We start from the raw sequence: 20,771 nt of genomic DNA on the forward strand, positions 1-20,771 counted from the left end.
TAAGAATGAGGATTCTACTGAAGATATTATGCTAAGCAACATAAGCACATCACAAAAATAAACATATTACATGGCTCTATTCGTATGCTGACCTCTGGGAAGTCAAGCCCATCCAGAAAGCTAAATGGTAGTAGCAGCAGGGGCCCGAGAGGACCAAGAGAGGAAGAGTTCACCTTTTTAATGGTGCAGAGTTTCAGTTTGGGAAGATAATATTCTGGAAATGAGTAGTGAAGATGACTGTGTAACAACCATGTGTAATGGTCACAGAACTGCACACTTTAAGACAGAAGTGTAAATTTTACATTATGTATGCACAAAAAGTCGAAGTAAGAAAAGAAGACTGGTTTAGACAGCTTCATTGTGCTGCTTCTAGTTCCTGCCATGTGTGTGCAGGTTAGGGTTGAATGTTCTCTTACAGAAGAGAATCAAGTGTGCAATATGCAAGCACAGTCTATTACAAATACCTGATATTACAAATACCTGATTTAAATTCTTTCTTCTGGGCTGAGGAGGTAGTTCAGTCGGTAAAATGCTTGCTTTGCAAGCATGAGAACCTGAGTCTGATTCCTAGAACCTAATATTTCCAATGCTAGAGAGGCAAAGACAGGAGAATCCCTGGGGCTTGTGGGCCAACTAGCTAAACCTAATTAGGTGAGTTGCAGGTCAATGAGAGATCCTGTTAAGAGGCGGGGGGGCGGGGTGTGAAGAGGGGTAGAAAACAGGTGGATGGCATTGCACATACAAACTTGTCCTCTCTGACTCACACACACTCTCTCCTTTCTCCTTGTGTGTCCTCTTTTAAAAGGTGGTTGGAATCTGAATCATTTTTTATTGTTGTTTCCTGGTCATGAGATGAGTGGTTTCATGTCTAGTCCAGTTAAGATTTAAAAAACCTCATCTTTAATTTGTGATATGTGTTTAAAACTTGTTTCTTTTTTCAAAGAAGAGGAAGGTGAAGGTGGAGAAAAGGGAGGAACAGGAGCTATGACAGCACAATAATTCCAACTATTTAAGAGGCTGAGGCAGGAGGCTTACAAAATTCAAGGACAGTTTGGGCAATGTATCAAGATTTTGACTCAAAAGAATACATGTATTAATAAAAATCTTGAGCGGGGGCTGGAGAGATGGCTTAGTGGTTAAGATGCTTGCCTACAAAGCCTAAGGACTCATGTTCAACTCTCCAGGTCCCATGTAAGCTAGACACACAAGGTGACACAAACACACAGGGTTGCACATGTGCACAAGATGGCACACCTGTTTGGAGTTTGATTGCAGTGGCTGGAGGCCCTGCCATTGCCAATTCTGTCACGTGTGTGTGTGTGTGTGTGTGTGTGTGTGTGTGTGTGCGTGTGTGTGCGCGTGTGTGTGTCTTGGGCTGAAGAGTTGTCTCAGTGGTTAAGTGGTTAAGGATACTTGCTTGCGAAGCCTAACAACCCAAGTTCAATTCCACAGTACCCATATAAAGCCAGATGCACAAGGTGGCACATGTATCTGGGTTTTTTTTTTTTTGCAGTGGCTAGCAGCCCCGGTGTGCCCAGACTCTCTTCAGTGGTACATGCCTTTAATCCTAGCATTGGGAGGCAGAAGTAGGAGGATTGCTGTGTGTTTGAGGCCAGCCTGAGACTATATAGTGAATTCCAGGTCAGCCTGGGCTAGAGTGAGACCCTACCTCAAAACATACACACAATTAATTAATTAGTTAAACATTTTAAATGTCTTAACAGTTATATGCAGATTTTTGACTGGGTTGTTCACTGATCAGATATATGTGTATACACGTAAACAAATGCATTTTAAATGTTCTTTAATTCCAGGTCCTTATTTCTGCCTTTGTTGTTGTTGTTTAACTAAGTGGCACAACATGTTTTTAAAAAATAATTTCCAAATTCTCTCATAAGTAATTCCCAACAGATTCCCTCTTCCTTGTCAGTGTTCATACTCTGCCTATGTCACTGGATATTTAATGCTAAGGCCACCATGTAGCAGACTACGTATAACATATATATTAAATACAGTTTTTGGCAAGTATAGTGTAAATACTATGCATAGTATTTTTTTATGAGAGAGAGCAAAAGAGTGAGAGAGAATTGGCATGCCAGTGCCTCCAGCCACTGTAATGGAGCATCAGACGTGTGTGTCACCTTGTGCATCTGGTTTATGTGGGATCTGGGGAGTCAAACATGGGTCCTTAGGCTTTGCACACAAGCTCCTTAACTATTAAGATTTCTCTCCAAACCAGCATAGTATTTTTTTTTCTTTTTTAAATTTTTATTAGCATTTTCCATGATTATAAAGAAATTATCCCATGGAAATTCCCTCCCTCCCTCCCCCACACTTTCCCCTTTGAAATTCCATTCTCCATCATATTAACTCCCCAAGCATAGTATTTTTTTTTTAATTTTTATTTATTTATTTGAGAGAGACAGACACAGAGAGAAAGACAGATAGAGGGAGAGAGAGAGAATGGGCACGCCAGGGCTTCCAGCCTCTGCAAACGAACTCCAGACGCGTGCGCCCCCTTGTGCATCTGGCTAACGTGGGACCTGGGGAACTGAGCCTCGAACCGGGGTCCTTAGGCTTCACAGGCAAGCGCTTAACTGCTACGCCATCTCTCCAGCCCAAGCATAGTATTTTTAATACTACACTTACAGGTAAAGATTTCAATCATCAGAGCTGACTGCAAATGCAGCAAAACTCCCTCCCCTGGGAGAAGTGGTAGAGAGTAATGACTACCAGGACATAGGAGAGCAAGGTAGTCCAGAGAAACAGAATCTGTATGAAGGATACAGACCCCATTCTTCAGGGACCTTCTTGTCAAAGACAGCCAGAATGGTCAGCAATGTAGAAGATAAGAAAAAGCAAGGGAAGAAGCAAGTGTCTTAACCATCGAGAAATCTCTCCAGACATGTTCAGACTAGTATCACCTCAACTTCAACTTCAGTTACCAAACAGGTGCCTGATGCGTTGTGTTGCCTAGCCAGGAAGAGCAGAATAACTTGGCTAACAAAAGGTTGGAGTTGATGGTATTAAAGGCTTGATTTTGCCCACTGACAGCTCATTACAACTATCTGTATTAGGAATGCAGCATGAAGTTTGCATATTTCTTCCTAAGGATGCCCCTTTTGTGTAATGACAAATGTTTTTTTTTTTTTGGCCTGTTTTTTTCTCATTATATAATAAAAGATTTTTAGATTATTTGGAGAAATGGATTCCCAAATCCCAACATTGTTGGGCCAAATAATTAACACTGAATTATCTTAAGGCATTATTGTGTGAGAGGAAAAATAATTTCTATTATTTAAATTCCTTGTAGGCATACAACTTGCAACTTAACTCATCCTAACTAGGAGCTGGGAAAATGGCTTAGTGAATAAGATGCTTGCTTGCAAAGCCTGCTAACCCAGATGGGCACTTGTTTGCAATGGCAAGACATCCTGGCACAAAAACACACCCCATATATACACATGCAAATAAGTTTATAAGTAAATAAAATCATCCTAACAAATTCTTCATTGTAATACTTAATTTCTGGTTGTCAATTTGACAGCATTTAGAATCACCATGGAAACTAATCTCTGGGAATGTCTGTGAGGGATTTTCCAGATTAGGTTAACGGAGATGGGAGGACCCACACTAACTGTGGGTGGTGCCATTCCATGACCTGCCATCTCAGGCTGAATAAAAAGGAGAAAGGCAGCTGCACATCAGCCTTCATCAGTCTCCGCTTTCCCAAGGTGACTGGCTGCCTCAAGGTCCTGCCATCATTTCTTCCCCCTCAAACTGTAGACCAAAATAAGCCCTTCCTTCCTTAAGTTGCTTCTGGTTACATATTTGGTCATAGCAGTGAGTAAAGTATTTAACGCACTCATCATTACACAGACTTACCCCAAAACTCCCGTGGAGTGGTGGCAAGAAGACCCCATTGAAAGCACACTGGGAGTAAGGGCAGTAGCTGGTGTTGAAGAGCTCAAGGATGCTTTGTTGGCATTTTTGATAGTCTCCAGTGCCCTGGATTTGAAACTGATCAAATGGCAGAGTCTTCTCAAATCTTTTGGTACAGGGGGTCTTGTAAAGTTCACTCATATTCACCATCTTCTCATATCCAGGGTGAAAGCATGGGTCCCTGAGGGTCCTGCTACTTGAATCCTAAGTGGAAAAAGCACTTGAAGGAATCACGTGTGGAGCCTCAGGTAGAACAGCACAACATATAGGAGCATACAACACTGCAGTGCCCAGCACGGGCATCCGCACATCTCTGGATTATTTTTCACTCTTGAAAATAAGTTTTGAAAAACAGATTTATAGGCACCAGAAGTGGCACAACATATTAATGTATTGGGGTATTGCCATGGGTTGAGAATGTTCCCAGCACTGATTTCTAAGCACATAGGCCAGGGACAGATTCATCAGAAAAACTCTGAAGGCTCTCAAAAATCCCATGTTTTGTATACTGGTCCTCCTCCTCAAGCAGAGAATCAGGAGCCCCGAGAGCTGGATGGTGCCTTAGGTCTTTTACTCCAGTAACATAAAAATGGTTTCTAGTCTCTAAGAGAAGAGGGGGGTTGCTGTGGATAAGCAGCTCTCTGGAGCTTTGGGACTCAGTGTGTATCTCTTGGCCACACCTGCCTCAAGTGGTCATCTTTTCAAGATGGTTTGAAACCCAGAGTGCCTGGAGAAGAGCAGAGAACTGGCTGTTCCTTCATGGAGACAGAGAACAGCTGGAGAAGACAACTCTCTGTGTTTATTTGTCAGGGTGTGTCTGGTGCACTTGTGATATGAAGTGTTGAACTTTTCTTGCCTTCAAAATGCAGAATGCATCTGGAAACAAGGTTTAAAGTGTTAATTGACAAACTCTGGTTTTCCTTCCCTTGGAGTGCTTTTTTTTCTCTCTCAATGAAAACTAGTTTAGGAGAGCTTATAAATTGCCACACCTCCCTGAAAACAATCCTCTAGTATGTAACTAGTATTATCAATGCCACTGGAGTGAGAAATTCATGCCTAAGAAAGGATCTGAGTCGTGTCCTTGGAGATGATGCAGTAAACAAACACAGGAGGGTAGAACAACTCATAGGGGTTGACCAGATGTAGTTTGGTATCCTGCCTGAAAATGTTTGGAAAGTATAACAACCAGCCTCAGACCAATTACTGCATTACAAAGACAAAATAACAGGATGTGGGGGCTGAGGACCAGATGTGGGGAGAGTAGGTTTGAATTCAGTTATACTTGCCTGAATGTCCTTGGCCAGTTTCTGCCAGAGTGCTTGGTCCTTCCCGTAGCACAAGAAGCTGTGTGTGTACACAGTGTAGTCCTTGCCATAGAGGCGAAATTCCAGAGCATTTTCTGGGGACTCTATACTGTAGTTCGAAGGCACAAAAGTGATTTGTGTAGAGGCTCCTCCAAGGTCCAAAGCTCCAAAGGTTTCCTGACTATGTTTTTTGTAAGGGATGAAGTAGAGCCAACCCGATTTCTGAAAGAGAATACAGTTACCAGTGGTAGAAGCCTCTGGGCATCACATTTGTCACACTCTGTCTTGGATGAAGGACTTAAGGTAGAGAGGCAAGGGTGGAAGGTGGGGCAAAAGCTCACAGGAGGTTTCCTGATTCTGTATCAGATCAACAGCAAGAAGACACTGAAGATGTAGCCCAGATTGCAGTAACAGGGAGTCAGTGTAACTGGTGCTTACAAACAAGGATGGGACACCAGGACTACTCAAGGTCAAATGTCCACTCAGTCAGTCATTAGCTGTATGACCTTGGAAAGAAAACTTAGGCATCAATATGAGACTCTAAAATAGGGATAATAATAATAATACCTCACATGGTTGTTCTGAGGATAAAGTCATACAACATGGTGTTAGCAAATACTACGATGTTGTCTTAGACCAGATCTTGTTATGTTACCAAGACTGGCCTCCAATTTGTAATCCTCCTTCCTCAGCCTCCTGAATAGCTGTGATGAGAGGTTCACAACACTATGCCCAGCTAGTCTTGTTTTTGTTTTTTTTTTAATTTTTTTAATTTTTTTTTTTTTTTTCGAGGTAGGGTCTTGTTTGGGCCCAGGCTGACCTGGAATTCACTATGCAATCTCAGGCTGGCCTTGAACTCATGGCAATACTCCTACCTCTGCCTCCCAAGTGCTAGGATTAAAGGTGTACACCACCACGCCTGGTTAGTCTTATTTTTAATAAGATTAAAATAAAATCTGTTTTATTTTCCTCTATGTCTTCCTGAAGTGAAAAACATGGCTTCTATATTCTCCAGTGATAAAAATTCTTGTAAGATAATTATACATTTAGTGAGCTTTACAAATATGGGGGTTCATTTGTCCACTCATTCATTCATCCACCCATTATTCCTCTGCTAATAACCCAAATATTGGCTGAGAAGTCAATGAAACTAACCCCAAAGACACATCCCTCTGGTGCACTTACCTGAGTGAATCTGCCTAACAGATAGTTGACAGTAATCCATCCATAGGCACCTTCCTCTTGGCCAGTGATGATCCTGGCGCCCTGGAAGTCAAAGGGGTAGTTGCTAAGGCTCTTTGACACTTCAGCCAGGACCCTTTCTGCCAATTGTTCACTTTCCATTCTACACAAAAGAAGAGGTAAGATTATCATTTTTGTCTTAATAAATATACCTACCCATTTCAGCTAGAGCTTCCACATGACGCTCCTACGATGTGAGTCATACCCACTGAAACACTCTGCACATCGCTATCAGAGGATCCATCCTTTTGGATGAAGCACAGTGAATCTTGGCCCTGTCTCTCCAAATCCAAATCCTTCCAACCCTTCAGCAAACTGGTCTTTTGAAAATACCAACTGTTAAGCCAGGCATGGTGGTACATGCCTTTAATCCCAGCACTTGGGAGATAGAAGTAGGAGGATTGCCATGAGTTCAAGGCCACTCTGAGAATACATAGTGAATTCCAGTCAGCCTTGGCTAGAGTGAGACCTTACCTTGAAAAACCCAAAAAGAAAGTACTCCTTGTAATTGGCTTCTTGGCTTAAAAACATGCCAAAGCTTAAAATGCTAAAATAATATAGGCTATTGCCAAAACACTTGGTTACCTGCAAGAGCTAAAAGGTAAGTCCCTATTGCTGAAGACACCACAGCCTGCAGCCACAGGACAAGAACTGATCATGCTGGAACTGAGAGGGAGTCCAGTTCCCTCCCAGATAGCCCTTATGGTGTTAGGCAGTGCTATGAGAGTAGCTGGAGAATGACTGTTGCCAACTAATTGATTAAGCAGCAGATCCTGCCACTTACAAAATCAGTTAGCTAAGCAAGAAGTATACATCTGTACAATAGTAGCACACAGCCAATATAGACAACCAGCTGCCCACAGATTGGACATGAGACCCATTCAGTGGAGTAGGGATCATATCTAGCTCTGGGAACCAATCCAGACTACCTAGAACAGGAAGCCAATAGGCTCCAGAGAGAACCTCCACTGCTCTCTAACTAAGAATAATGAATATACATATCAATATATCTTTCTAATGACTAGGCTTGTCAACACTTTTATTCAAACTGTTCTTACTTTTGGTTGAAGAATCTGTTCTATTTTATAAATAGAGGAGAATATGGGGGAGAACAAGGATATATCAATACATCAAGAAGAGACAGCCAACTGTCTGCCAGGAGATGGCTCATCTCCACCTCATCTGCCAAAGCCCAGAAGTCAGTTTTAGGAAAGAAGTGACATCAATACTGCTCTCACAGCTAGCCTGTAAATAAGTTCCAGGGAAATGGTGACAGACACTGTGGTCACTCAAACCTCATCAAAACAGAGATCCAGAGGCTACAGAGAATGAAACACTAAATCAGATCTCTATCTTGCCCACCAAGGCTCAGGGAGAATTGTGGAAGAGGGGGTAGAAAGATTGTAAGAGCCTCAGGGTGTGTGGGAATAACCTGAGTCATCATGTTTCTTCCATTCCTGCAGAGACTGACTGGGGCCTGCTGGTCCCTACAGTGAATACCAATGATCCCACCAAAGACCCTCAGCAGAATTGGGGTGGGGTGGTGGTTTGAGCCAGGTGTCCCCCATAAACTTAGGTGTTCTGAATGCTAGGTTCCCACCTAATAGAGATTTGGGAATTAACAACTCCAGGAGGCAATATACTGTTCAGGGTGGACTTATGGGTGTTATAGCCAGTTTCCCCATGCCAGTGTTTGGCACACTGTCCTGTTGCTCTGTTGGCCAGGAGGTGATGTACACCCTCTGCTCATGCCATTTTCCCCTGCCAACGTGGAGCTTCCCCTCAAGCCTGTAAGCCAAAATGAACCTATTTTTCCCACAAGCTGCTCTTGGTTGGGTGATTTCTACCAGTAATGCGAACCTGACTGCAACAGTAAAGTGGTACCAGAAATGGGTTTGCTGCTAGACATCTGACTGTGTGGCTTTGGCCTTTTGGAGCTGATTATCAAGAGGAAAGTGGAAGAGGGCTGGAGAGATGGCTTAACGGTTAAGTGCTTGCCTGTGAAGCCTAAGGACCCTGGTTCGAGGCTCTGTTCCCCAGGTCCCATGTTAGCCAGATGCACAAGGGGGCACACGTGTCTGGAATTCATTTGCAGAGGCTGGAAGCCCTGGCGTGCCCATTCTCTCTCTTTCCCTCTATCTGTCTTTCTCTCTGTGTCTGTCGCTCTCAAATAAATAAATAAATAATTTTTTAAAAAAAGAGGAAAGTGGAAGAATTTGAAAACTTTGCCTAAGAGATGCCTTGATCGACTATTCTGGTCAGAGTTGAAAGACCTGAATGCAGTAAGAACTATGGACTGTGACGTTTGGCTTATGAGGGTGAGAAAGAGCTCTGCTTGGACTGGGCTAGCAGTTTGTGTGAGAAGCTTGTTGTTATGCCTGTGTCCTGAGAACTTGTGCAGGGTTGCTTTGTGTAGAAGTGGACTGGTGTGTGCAGAGGGATATGGCACAGAAAAAATGAAATCTTTGGGCCTAAACTGCTGCCCACTCACCTGAAAATCGTTTGAGAGATTACAACCATTCAGATTGGGCCAGCTAATCTGCACTGGAGCAACAGGAAGAATGTAGACTCTTTTGAAGGGGCCTGAGTGCTGAAGGAGTGTCCTGTTCCTCAAAGTCTGCTTTACTGCCCCCCCCCCCGACTAACAAATTGGCACCCTACTTGGTATTGTGGAATATAAGAAATGCTGGAAAGAGAGGGCCATTGAGTTTGCTACGTGGTCTTGTGTTTTAGAAACAGTCATGGGCAATGTGAAGCAGGTTTGCTGGATGCCTGCATGGAGACCCCATGGAGATGCAGGGACCACAAGATGGCTGCTAAAGAAAGCTGGTGGCTCAGATGAAGTTTTCCAGGACTGTGAGTAGTCTAGCTGGAGGGGTGGAATTGGAATGCCAGAGACTTGTTGCTTGTTGGAATTTTCGAACTTGGAGATTTATCACTGGCTAGAGTTTTTAGACTTGGAGCTATAGAGTTTGATGTTTGACCTGGTTGTTTTAAATCTTGTATTGGTTGAATATTTCTTTGCTATGCCCAATGCCATCTTTTGTAATGTGAATATGTATTCTGTGCCATTGTAGGGTTCTGGGGGATTTTTTGGTATTATGGTTCAGTTAAAAGACCTTGGATAATGGGGATGTTTGAACATCATTGGGATTGATAAAAACTAGGGGGACTTTTAAAGTTGGACTGAATACATTGCATTTTACATCATGTATGGTTATCAGTTTATAGGGGCCAGAGGTAGAATTCAGTGGTTTGATTCTGGTGTCTGAATGCTAGGTTCCCAGCTGATGGAGCTTTGGGAATTAATACCTCCAGGAGGCAATGTATTATTGGGGGTGTACTTATAGGTGTTATAGTCAGTTTCCCCATGCCAGTGTTTGGCACACTCTCCTGTTGCTATGGTCCACCTTATTTTGGCCAGAGGGTGATGTCCACCCTCTTCTCATGCCATCATTTTCCCCTGCTATCGTGGAGCCTTACCCTCGAGCCTGTAAGCCAAAATAAACCTCTTTTTCCCACAATCTGTTCTTGGTCAGGCGATTTCTGCCAGCAATAAGGATCTGACTGCAACAGGCAGGGAGAGGGGGTCTCTTTGTGCAACCTTTTTATAAGAAATTCAATAAATTAAAAATGGCAAAAGTGGTGGTACCAGGATCTGATGAGTGCTATATGTGCCATTGCTGTGGCTCCTAGTGGGTTATTTGATTAGGCTCTGTGAGATGTTAATTAGGGCTGAAGGACAAGTGACTGGAGACAGATACCCAAGCTCCTCTGTAGTCAGCCTGGGGAAAATTTTCCTCCTATTAAAATTCAGTTCTTAGACCTATTTGGAACATTGAGGCCTAAATAAGGACCCTCTGGAGTTGTCATAATGAAGATGGGATGCAGTTGCTTCCAAAATCCAGACTACATGACAGCAAGAGACATTGAGGGAGAGAACATACCTTCCAAGTGTAACCTCTCATCTGAATGGATTTCCTGGCTGTCCTTCCCTTCTGTTCATCTTCTCTAGTGTCCCCAGTGGAGCCACATTCTTACATGGCTTCCCACCATCTCCAAGCTTCCCAACATGACCCACAAGCCACTTTCTTATCCATACCCTGCCACTCACAACCTTGATTCTATCACTTCCCAGCCAATGTGACCTTGGGTAAGTTACTTAATATTTATAAGAGTCTTTATCCAGTTAGTCATAGTAATAATACCTCTGACTTCATAGAGTAGTTACTAGTATTAAGTCACATGTGTTAAGTGTTTAGCATAGTGCTAAGTACATAGCAAGGGGTCAATAAATAAGAGCTACTACTGTTATTATTTTTACAACCAGCACCCTATCTCTTCTCTGTGCAGACTCACATACAGTCCTCTGAATCTGCCCTGGTCTCTCATTTCCTTGTTCTCACATATGTATTGGAATCCAAACTCCATGAAGTCAGGGACTTTGTCCTGTGCTGCTGTATTCCTAGCACTGAAAACAGTATGTAACCCCTAGTAGGTGCTAATAGAAGTAAGTTACTGAATGCATGCCATCTGCTTTGCCTGTACTGCTCTTCCCTCATCCTGTAACTCCTCCTTCATGATACAACTCATGCAGGCTCTTCTCTGCAGGTCTTTCTGACCTTGGCTGCTTTGTGTCACAAGCCAGGCCCTGAGCTCTCACAGCAGCTTTGAGCAGGTCACCTATTGTGGAAAGTCAGATTTCCTTGAGGTCTGAGTCACCTGTTTACATACTGTGGACAGAGTGTGCATTCATGACATACTGAATGCATGAGAGACACATAAGCAATGGGCACAGGTACCACACGGTGGCCAGTAAGCTGTGCTAGTTGGATTTACTATCTGTGGGTCTCCTCTAGTATTCTTCCTCTCAGATCTTGACTGGCTAAATTGGCATCTCCAAATCTCAGAATATATAGGCTCAATCTGCCTCTCCAATGTTCCTTTCTTCCTATGTTCCCCATGCAGAAATAGTCAAGGCTTTTCTAGACACTTAAAACTTCACCACTGTACATACTTATTTAAAATTTCTCTCTTAGGGACTGAAGAGATGGATTAGCAGTTAAGGTGCTTGCCTGCAAAGCCAAAGGATCCAGGTTCAATTCCTCAGGACCCACATAAGCCAGATGCACAAGGCAGCACATGCATCTGGAGTTTGTTTTCAGGGGCTAGAGGTACTAGTGTGCCCATTCTCTCTCTCACACACACACACACAAATAAAAAAGAAAAATATATTAAAAAATAAAATTTCTCTCTTGGTTATGGAATTTGGGGTGTTTTGAAATTGAGATGTGAGGTAGGTATGCCCATATCCCATAATTTCAGAGGCTCCTGCACTGCTTCTAACTCCTAAATCCACTTTCAGTCCCTACATGTTGCCACATACCTCAGTAACCGCATGCCTGCAGTGGCTCCTAGGTAAACAGGGGTCTCGTGGTGCTGGGACATTGGGATCACTTCACTGGACCTTTGCATGCATTCAGCTAGATATGTGTCTATTTCATCTGGTTTCTGAGCATATTTTGAGATTCCAGGACCTACATAAACATATAGGAGACGACAACCTTAAAAAAAAGGTATTGGATATTCCTTGACCATATTAGAGAAAAATATAGTATTTGTTGACAAAATACATGAAAACATTTCTTGATGTTATATTTATATATAAACAGTGAGACAAAACAAATCCTCCCTTAAGTTGCTTTGTGTATATGTTTTTATCACAGTGATGAAAAAATAATACAGGTAGTAACTCACCAGACCTAGCTTTGTGTCACTTAACTTTTCAACTTTGGGTTAAGCCTGTCTGTTGTTCAATAATTTGGCCACAGAGTGGTGCACTTCCACATTCAATTGCAGAAGATTTCCTTGGAGTTCAATGCATTTATTAGCTTCTTTAAAAAATTTTTTTTAAAAAATTTATTCCAGATAGAGGGAGCAAGAGAAAGAGATAGAGAGAGAGAGTGAGAATGGGCACACCAGGACCTCTAGCCACTGCAAATGAACTCCACATGCATGTGCCACCATGTGCATCTGGCTTATTTGGGACCTGGAGAATTGTACCAGGGTCCTTAGGCTTCGCAGGCATGTGTCTTAACTGCTACGCTATCTTTCCAGTCCTATTAGCTACTTTTGGATAGTTTTTTCACCAAGTTAATAATTAATAACATTAGTTCCTAGATGATCTATGTAAAGAAGACATTTAGTACAAATATTAAAAGAAGTACCAGACACATTGTCTTTTACTGAAAAGACAGAGTGTTACTAACTAGTCATGTTGTCATGGCACATACCCTAAAATTTGTGGAATTTTCTTTGTTACAACAAATGGGAATAGAATCCTCATTGACTTTTCCACTCCAATACTCTGTCTCCTTAGTAAGATTGTTATTCCTATTTTAGAGCAAAACTAACTGTTGCTATGGAGAGAATTGGAGCCAAGATTCCTTGAACTTTTTGAAGTTAACACATTTCTAACTCACCAAGATAAATATCATTCTGCATGTGCTTCACAGTGAGGATTTCCTTAAAGACAATTATTCAAGTAAGTTAAACAGGATTTGAAACATTTAATCATAAGAAAATCAGTTCCAAGTTGTCAGCTAACTTTTGACTCAGAAAATCTACCCCAAGTATTTTACTAACTCTTTCTTTTTAGGGGGAAACTTCTCTATTTGTTGGGCCAAATAATAATTTATGGGACGAGTCACAGAAAGACAACCATTCAATTAAAAATGTTTTAAAGTGTAAGATAATGAATTAAATGATGGATTGAAACTTTTAAAACTTCAAGAAGTATTGTCTTAGTTTTGATGAGCCCTCCATGTCAGAATATCAGGTCCTGGTAAAATGATTTTCTCTCGGCAACATTTCCCCACTACTCTCTTGGCAGAGTACAAAAAAAATCAGTATCTCCTGGGATCTAGATTACCTGCCTGACTGAAAAGAAACAGTATGTTCCTGGCTCAAAAGGCAAGAGAAATAAAAGTCAAAGATAATGGTGTGAAGTGATGAAAACTAAAATGACATCAAAACAGAAGAGGAACTAGTTGGAAAGAAGAGGGGGTTCAGTGGAAGGGGGACCGAGGAGGGTGGTGGGAGAGGATTCTGATCTTGGTACACTGTATATCTTATGGAAAGTGCCAATACAAAAGCATTAAAGAGAAATAAAGAGATTCATTCTTGAGTTTATTTACTGGGTGTGTATGTGTTCACCTGTCCTCACCTTCCACCTCACTGGAGGCAGGGTCTCTCGTTGTTTCCCACTCCTTTCATTCACAAGCTTCTTAGAAATACTTCATTCTTCACCTTATTTCTCAAAGTAGCCACAGTGGGATCATAGGAGCCTGCCCCAGCATCTGGCATTTATTGGGGTCTAGGGCTCTGAACTCAGGCACTGAGAACCATGTGGCAAGCACTGTTCACATAGCCTCTTCCCCAGCCCCGTCAATACTACTTTACAATGATATATAGCCACAGCTCCACTGCTCCTCGGTGTCCTTCACTTGCCTTTCTACACTGGGACTCCTTTTTCTCTTGTATTCTTCTTGGCAAAGACCTCTCGTGTTCTTGTGTCTTTGCCTCCCTCTCTTCTCATCTTACCTTTTACTTTACATTCTTCTAACTGATGCACCACTCCTGTGTCATTCTCCTTCTCAGCTGGCCACTTGTAGATGTACAAACTTGTGTGTGAAGATCCCGCATCCAGCACAATCCCATACTGAAGATCAAAAAAAAAAAAAAAAAAAAAAAGCACATTCATTTAGCTAGTAAGAGGAGTAGATAGAGACAAGAATTTTCAAAACCATAAAGTATTTTAATTCAAGAGGAACATGGGGTGGTGCGAGAGTCTGGAGTTGCCCAGATCACAGGAGACCCATCCATCTTGCACAGGGCTCTTAATGATGGTTGCACAACAGCAATAGTCAGCCCTTGTCCAGGAAGGGGCCTAAGCAGGAGGCTATTTAGAAGCTTCCTAGGTGATTCTAGTGCATAGCTAATCATAGCCACATGTGGAAGTAGCTGAGGCCCTAAGGAAGGAGCAGGAAGTCACCACTCTGGTAGTTCTCAAAACTGTCTATAGACTGGACTCACCTGGAGAGTGCCACAGGCTGATGTCATGTCCCACCTTAGACATAGTGATTTAATATGGCCTGGTCTTTGTCATGTTTCTGAGATGCCATGTTGTTCTAATGTGCAGAGACATTTAGGAATCACTGAGTTAATCCATGTAAGCATAATAAATATCCTCATCTACTTCTAGTTCAGTGAATGTGGAGTTGTACTTTAAAGAGAGAAGATGTGAAGGACACTTAGTTTTTTCATTAAGAAAGTAACTGTGAGGCTGGAGAGATGGCTTAGCGGTTAAGCGCTTGCCTGTGAGGCCTAAGGACCCCGGTTTGAGGCTTGATTTCCCAGGATCCATGTTAGCCAGATGCACAAGGGGGTGCATGCGTCTGGAGTTTGTGTGCAGTGGCTGGAGGCCCTGGTGCGCCCATTTTCTCTCTGTCTCTATCTGCCTCTTTCTGTCTGTCTGTCGCTCTCAAATATAAAATAAAATAAAATAAAGTAACTGTAAAATTATATCTAGCACATTTAGTAGGCTCTACAAGCTTGATGTTTTCAGCTCTTTATGAGTGTAGGGCGGGGCTGAGGGGTGGCTCAGTGGGTAAGGATGCTGGCTGCACAGTGTGAGGACCTGAGTTCCGTCCCTGCACAGGCTTCCTGGTGGTCCTCTTAGTCATTTTGCCCCAAGGAGTAAGAACTATTTTGAAATTTGTCACCATGGAAGTTTGCCTGTTTTTTTAAACTGCGATAAAGGAGACACACAGTTCACTTCCTTTGTGCCTAACTTCTTTCACACTATCTACCTTTCATCACATCTATGAGATGCATTCACACTACATCAGTAGTTTGTCCTTCTCCTTTGCTGTAGAGGATTACATTATATGCATATGCTTATAATTAAGGAAAAAAATATCATAGTTGATTAAAGAGAATTGTCTTAAGTGGTGACTTAAGGGGTGCTGACTGAGGCCTGGGGCCTTTGAATCCATGGAAAACTTCCCAGAATGGAGAAAAGACTCTGGAGTTGTACAGTAGAAAACTCTGTTGTTCCCAAGCAGGGCGCCTGAATTCTTCCTGCCAGAAAATGTTCCAACCGCAGTGGTATATGATAAAAGCTAGTGAGACAGCAGCCGCAAGCAGCCTTTATCTGGAATCAGGACATTCTATTCTTTCTATATTTGTTGACACGAAAGTCTCCCTTCCAGTAGAGCCAAGGAACCAGCCTTGCTTCTGTCAGCCTGTTTCTCTAAGGCCTGACATGGTGAAGCCATGGAGACAGAAAAGCTTTACTACATTTTGTTTGTATTTACAAATATTTTATCGACTTGGAGAATTCTAAAAGTTTCTTACATGTCACCTAGAAAATGAAAGAAAAAACAAGACATTTAGGATTCCATCTATGGGAGCTACTGTTGCTTGCCTAAATATATATGCTGTGCTTATCAAATTGCCCTGTAAATATTTATGGTTATGACCATAGATTAGTGCTTCTATCATCTTTGGTCAGAGAAGTTCCTTTTTGCAGATGTAGTGACTACTGGGGAGACATAAAACTTCCAAGTGCTGAGAGCAAGTGATTGATTATGGAGAGCCCAGCAGTTAATGAGACATCTATATCACCTCTTCCAAGGTCCAGGGAACGTTGGGAAAGGGGAGGAGGAAAAAATGCAAGAGCCAGAGGAAGGAGAGGAGTGATCTGGAATGTGTCCTCTGGACACAAAGTGGTCCTTGGAGTAATGACCTCACAGTGGTGTTCATGACCTGTACAAGAAATGTACAATATTGGTTTCATCAACATTTCATGGAAGAGAGAGAAAAATACATCAAAATAGAAGAGGAATTAGTTGACAAGAAAAAGGAATTCAGTGGAAGGGAGATGTGGAATGGGAGACAAAAGAATGTAATAAGAGGGATTATGATCAAAATACAATAATATATACATGCATGAAAATTGCCAATTAAAAAGTTAAAAAGATTTTGCCTATATGTTTTTATTATTTTCATATTATAAAATAACAAACTGTTCTTTTTAAAATCCAGTTTCCTTTTTCTTTGAGCCAGACTATCCTGGAGCTAAATATTTAGCCCAGGCTGATATTGAACTCATTGTAAGCCTCCTATCTTAGCCTCCAGAATGCTTGGATTAAAAGCTTGAGTAACCACTCCCAGCACCTTCCAGTCTTTGAAAATGTAATCTTACTGCGCAAACATGTTTTCTCTTTGTGTGTGGGTATATACATGTTTTAGTTTTTTTGAGGTAAGGATTCAATCTAGTCCAGGCTGACCTAGAATTCTCTATGTAGTCTGAGTGGCCTCAAACTCACAGTGATCTTCCTATCTCTGCCTCCTGAGTGCTGGGACCAAAGGCATGTGCCACCACCACCCAGCATACTTTCTCTAAGCTGTTTGCTAATAAATATGATGTTAGAGTCATTTGGAAGCTTAATGAGCTGTTATATAAACAGAAGAGGTTGTCTAGAAAGAGAAATAGCAAAAATGACCCATCTTGGCTGATGGAAGCACCAATGCAGAGACAGCTATGGCGACCTGGAAATGTGAGCAGCAGCAGATGCTGAGGTCACTAAGACTGGAGGCTGTATGGACACAGGGCTGGAATAATTCTGCACAAATGTCACTATTCCAGGCTTCTCAGTAGGCCTACTCAGATATGTAGAGAGAGAGAAAACTACAATGTCAGATAGCATGCTTACTGGCTGTGCAGAAGTGTGACATTTAACCCTCTCATCTGAGCCTCCTCATTCAGGAAACATATATGGCATGGCCTGCTTACAGCTGTATACAAGCCACAGGAGCTGTTTTGGGATTTTGATCAGATAGCCCTTTACCTGAGATCACAGACTTCTCTGATCTTAGACTAGGTTGTATCTTCCAAATTACAAGCCTGTACTTTTCCTCTAGAGATAGCACTAGGGTATATGTCAATGTACAAATACTAATTTAAGAGTACAAGTTTAGGGAGCTGGGGAAATACTTGCACTGTAGCACCAGTAGCTGAGTTTGGATTCCAGCATCCATATAAGGCTTGATGTGTGGTGTGAACATTTGCCATTCCAGTACACATATGGTGAAATGTAGGGTGGATACAGGAAAACCTCTGGAACTTGTGGACCAGCAAGCCTGAGAAATGCAGCAAGGAACAACAAAAGGCTTGCCTCAAAGAAGGGGGAAGGTGAGAACTGACATTTAAGGTTGTCCTCTAATTTCCACATGTGTATGACAGCATGCACATACACAAAAGAGCAGAATGTAGTTCTTTTGGGGGTTAACAGAGGCACAGGTATATGCTATCACCTTTAAGCAGTAATTGGAAATCATGTAGGAGTGCTGGCTTAGAGGTCACAAAACACTAAGAGTATAGAGCTATGATGGTTTGAATGTAAAAGTTCCCCTATAACTTCATGTGTTTGTAATTAAGCCTCATGCTTAATCCCCAGCCAGTGGAGCCTTAAGAACATAGAGCCATCCTGGAGGAGGCATGTTGCTAGGGGCAGGCCTTGGAGTGCTATACCCTGGCCCTGCTTGCTGCACTTAGCACATTCTGTCAATTTCCTGCCTGCTAATGTGAAGATGTACCCTGTTGATGTGGAGATGCAATGTTGGCTGTTTGCTCTTGCCATGCAAGATGCAATGATGAAACTTCCTTTTAAAACTGAGTTGGAAATATATCCTTTTGTTCTATAAGCTGCTTCTGGTCAGATGTTTTTTCCTGAGAAATTTGCAATGAGAAATAAACTATTACAGAAGAGCGATAGCAGAAATGGAGCCATTGCTGTGATAAACCTGACCACATGGTTTTTAGTCTTTGGAACTGGTTTGTTGGAGGAATATGAAAGGGTTTGGAACTTTGGACTAGAGAAGCTTTATGGTGAAATGGATAGAGTTTAATAGGTTAAAAAGGTGAGAGTTTGAAAGGCCAAACTGCAGAGAAATGTAGACACATCTCCACATCAGCTTATGAGGTTTCAAAGGGAAATAGGACTTTGTAGGAAACTGGGCTAGAAGCAATTCATCTGATGTTCTGGCAGAGAGGCTGGCTTTGTTATTCATGTGTCCTGAGAACATGAGCAAAGTTGAATCTTAAAAAAAATGGGCAGGAATGTTTGGTGGAGTATATGAAAGGTATGAACTTTAGAACAGGAAGATGTAAAAGCAAAATGAAAATCTCGGACCCAGAGACCATAGCTGCTTCAGCTGCAGTAGCTACAGATTTTACTACCGTTGAGGATGGACCAGGGGCTCTGCACTGGGATTAATAGGAAGGAAGACTTAGGGGAGAGACTCAACCCATGAAGGCACAAGCTAATAGGAGTGTTGACTTTTTTGTAAGGAGGAAGACTTAAAGAAGAATGCTGAAGGAATGTCCTCCTTCCCAAGTTTAGGTTTTATCCCACTGGCTAAAAACCTCTGGCAGTGTTGAGCACCTGGTGCTGGTTTTAGAAACATTACAATACTGGAAATAGAGGGTCATGGAGTACCTGATGGTTCTGGGAAGCCACTGAGGTTAGGTAGTATGAGGCAAATGTGGACAAAACCTACAAAGGTAGAACTGCTACCAAAAGTCAAAAACATAGAAAACAGAAGGGCAAAGATATCAAGTGGAGGGAAGTGGAATGGGAGGATGTTTGGAATAGGAGGAGATCAGGAATCAACAAAAACAAATTGCAATTGAAAATGACAGAATAAACGATACCTAAATCTCTATGTGCCAACCAAAAATCTCTGTATATCCACAAAAATAAAATAAATAAATAAAAATAAAAAGGATTGAGTCTCTAGAATCCACATAAAGAGCTAAACATGGTCCTGCATGCCTACAAGCCCAGTCTGTGGGAAAGGGAGGCTAGAGAAGTGCAGGGCCTCATGAGCAGCAAGCTCCAGAAGCAGTAAGAGACCCCACTGCAAGAAAAAAACAGGTGGATGAGTGAGGGAGGGGGACATCTGATGTCTTCCTCTGGCTTTCATAGGTAAGCATAGGTAGGGTGCTACGGGTGAGCACATGGGGTGCCAAGCCAGCACATATGCTTGCGCATATGTCACACATACCACATGCACACACCAGCATACATTCTATGCACACACAAAGACTTGCCTCTACTGAACATATATAGTATATCTACCAATACAGTATAATAAATATTTTCAATGTATTAAGTATTATAAGAAATTCAGAGATGGGTCTGGAGAAACGGGTTAGTGGTTAAGTCACTTGCTTGCAAAGCCAAAGGACCTAGGTTCAACTCCCCAGGACCCACATAAGTCAGATGCACAAGGTGGCACATATGTCTGGAGTTCGTTTGCAGTGGCTGAAGGCCCTACTGTACCCACTCTCTATCTGCATCTCTCTCTCTCTCTTTCTCTCTGCTTATTTTTTTTCTCTCTCTCAAATAAATAAATAAAAAGAAATTCAGAGATGATTTAAAATAGCCTGAGTACCTGGCTTCTGGCTTTACAAGGGTACTGGGGATCTGAACTCAGGTACTCAGGCTCAGCAAGTGCTTTATCCATTGAGCCATCTCCCCAGACATACTCATGCCTTTTATTTAAAGAATGCTAAAGTCTCTTTCTCCAGACAACATAGTAGCACAGAAGCCCAATAGCCTTGAAGACCACTTTGAATGAAAGAAAGTCATCTACGACGACAAGTATTCAGTGGAACACAGAGCTCAAGTGTATTATGGGTTTTGTCTCTTGGGCAGTCCTTCTCTACAATGATGCAATACTGAACATGTAAAAGGGTCAAATCAAATAGGAAATCACTTACTTTTGGAGCTGGTAAACAAATAGCAAAACCAAGATGTCATGAGATTTCAATTGTGAGTGAAGTTTTGCCAAGAAAGCCCACACCACTCAACATTACAAGGCAAGAGACCATTGACAATGAGATCGCACCAGCTTTCTGACTGACAAAGCAGCTCTGTACACAGCCCCACTGGGTTAGACTTGTGTGACAAACAGATGCCAATGTAACACCCACACATCTTCTACACAGCAAGTGATATGAGTGTGTGGCAACAGTCTCAGAATCAGGGCATGTATCCAATTTTCCAGGCTTTTAAATTATCCTCTTCAAATATAAGAGAATAGAGGCCAGGCATGGTGGTGCATGCCTTTAATCCCAGCACTCGGGAGGCAGAGGTAGGAGGATCACCATGAGTTTGAGGCCACCCTGAGACTACACAGTGAATTACAGGTCAG

At 42.2% G+C, this 20,771-nt stretch overlaps 1 protein-coding gene across 4 annotated transcripts in view; it reads right to left on the reverse strand.

Moving 5' to 3' along the window:
• Entpd1 (ectonucleoside triphosphate diphosphohydrolase 1) overlaps positions 1-20,771 on the reverse strand; it is a 90,484-nt gene that overhangs the window by 8,287 nt on the left and 61,426 nt on the right. For 3 of the 4 annotated variants that reach the window (XM_045142231.1, XM_045142230.1, XM_045142233.1), the window contains exons 3-7: positions 14,091-14,208; positions 11,875-12,025; positions 6,432-6,591; positions 5,229-5,468; positions 3,886-4,146 (exon numbers count right to left, since the gene is read on the reverse strand). In XM_045142231.1, the coding sequence (XP_044998166.1) occupies positions 3,886-4,146; positions 5,229-5,468; positions 6,432-6,591; positions 11,875-12,025; positions 14,091-14,208 (930 nt within the window). Of the gene's footprint in view, positions 1-3,885; positions 4,147-5,228; positions 5,469-6,431; positions 6,592-11,874; positions 12,026-12,970; positions 12,992-14,090; positions 14,209-20,771 lie in introns of those variants that run through there. The other variant, XM_045142232.1, reaches the window with a different exon arrangement.

Source organism: Jaculus jaculus, chromosome 1 (assembly GCF_020740685.1).
Source record: "Jaculus jaculus isolate mJacJac1 chromosome 1, mJacJac1.mat.Y.cur, whole genome shotgun sequence".
NCBI lineage: Eukaryota > Metazoa > Chordata > Mammalia > Rodentia > Dipodidae > Jaculus > Jaculus jaculus.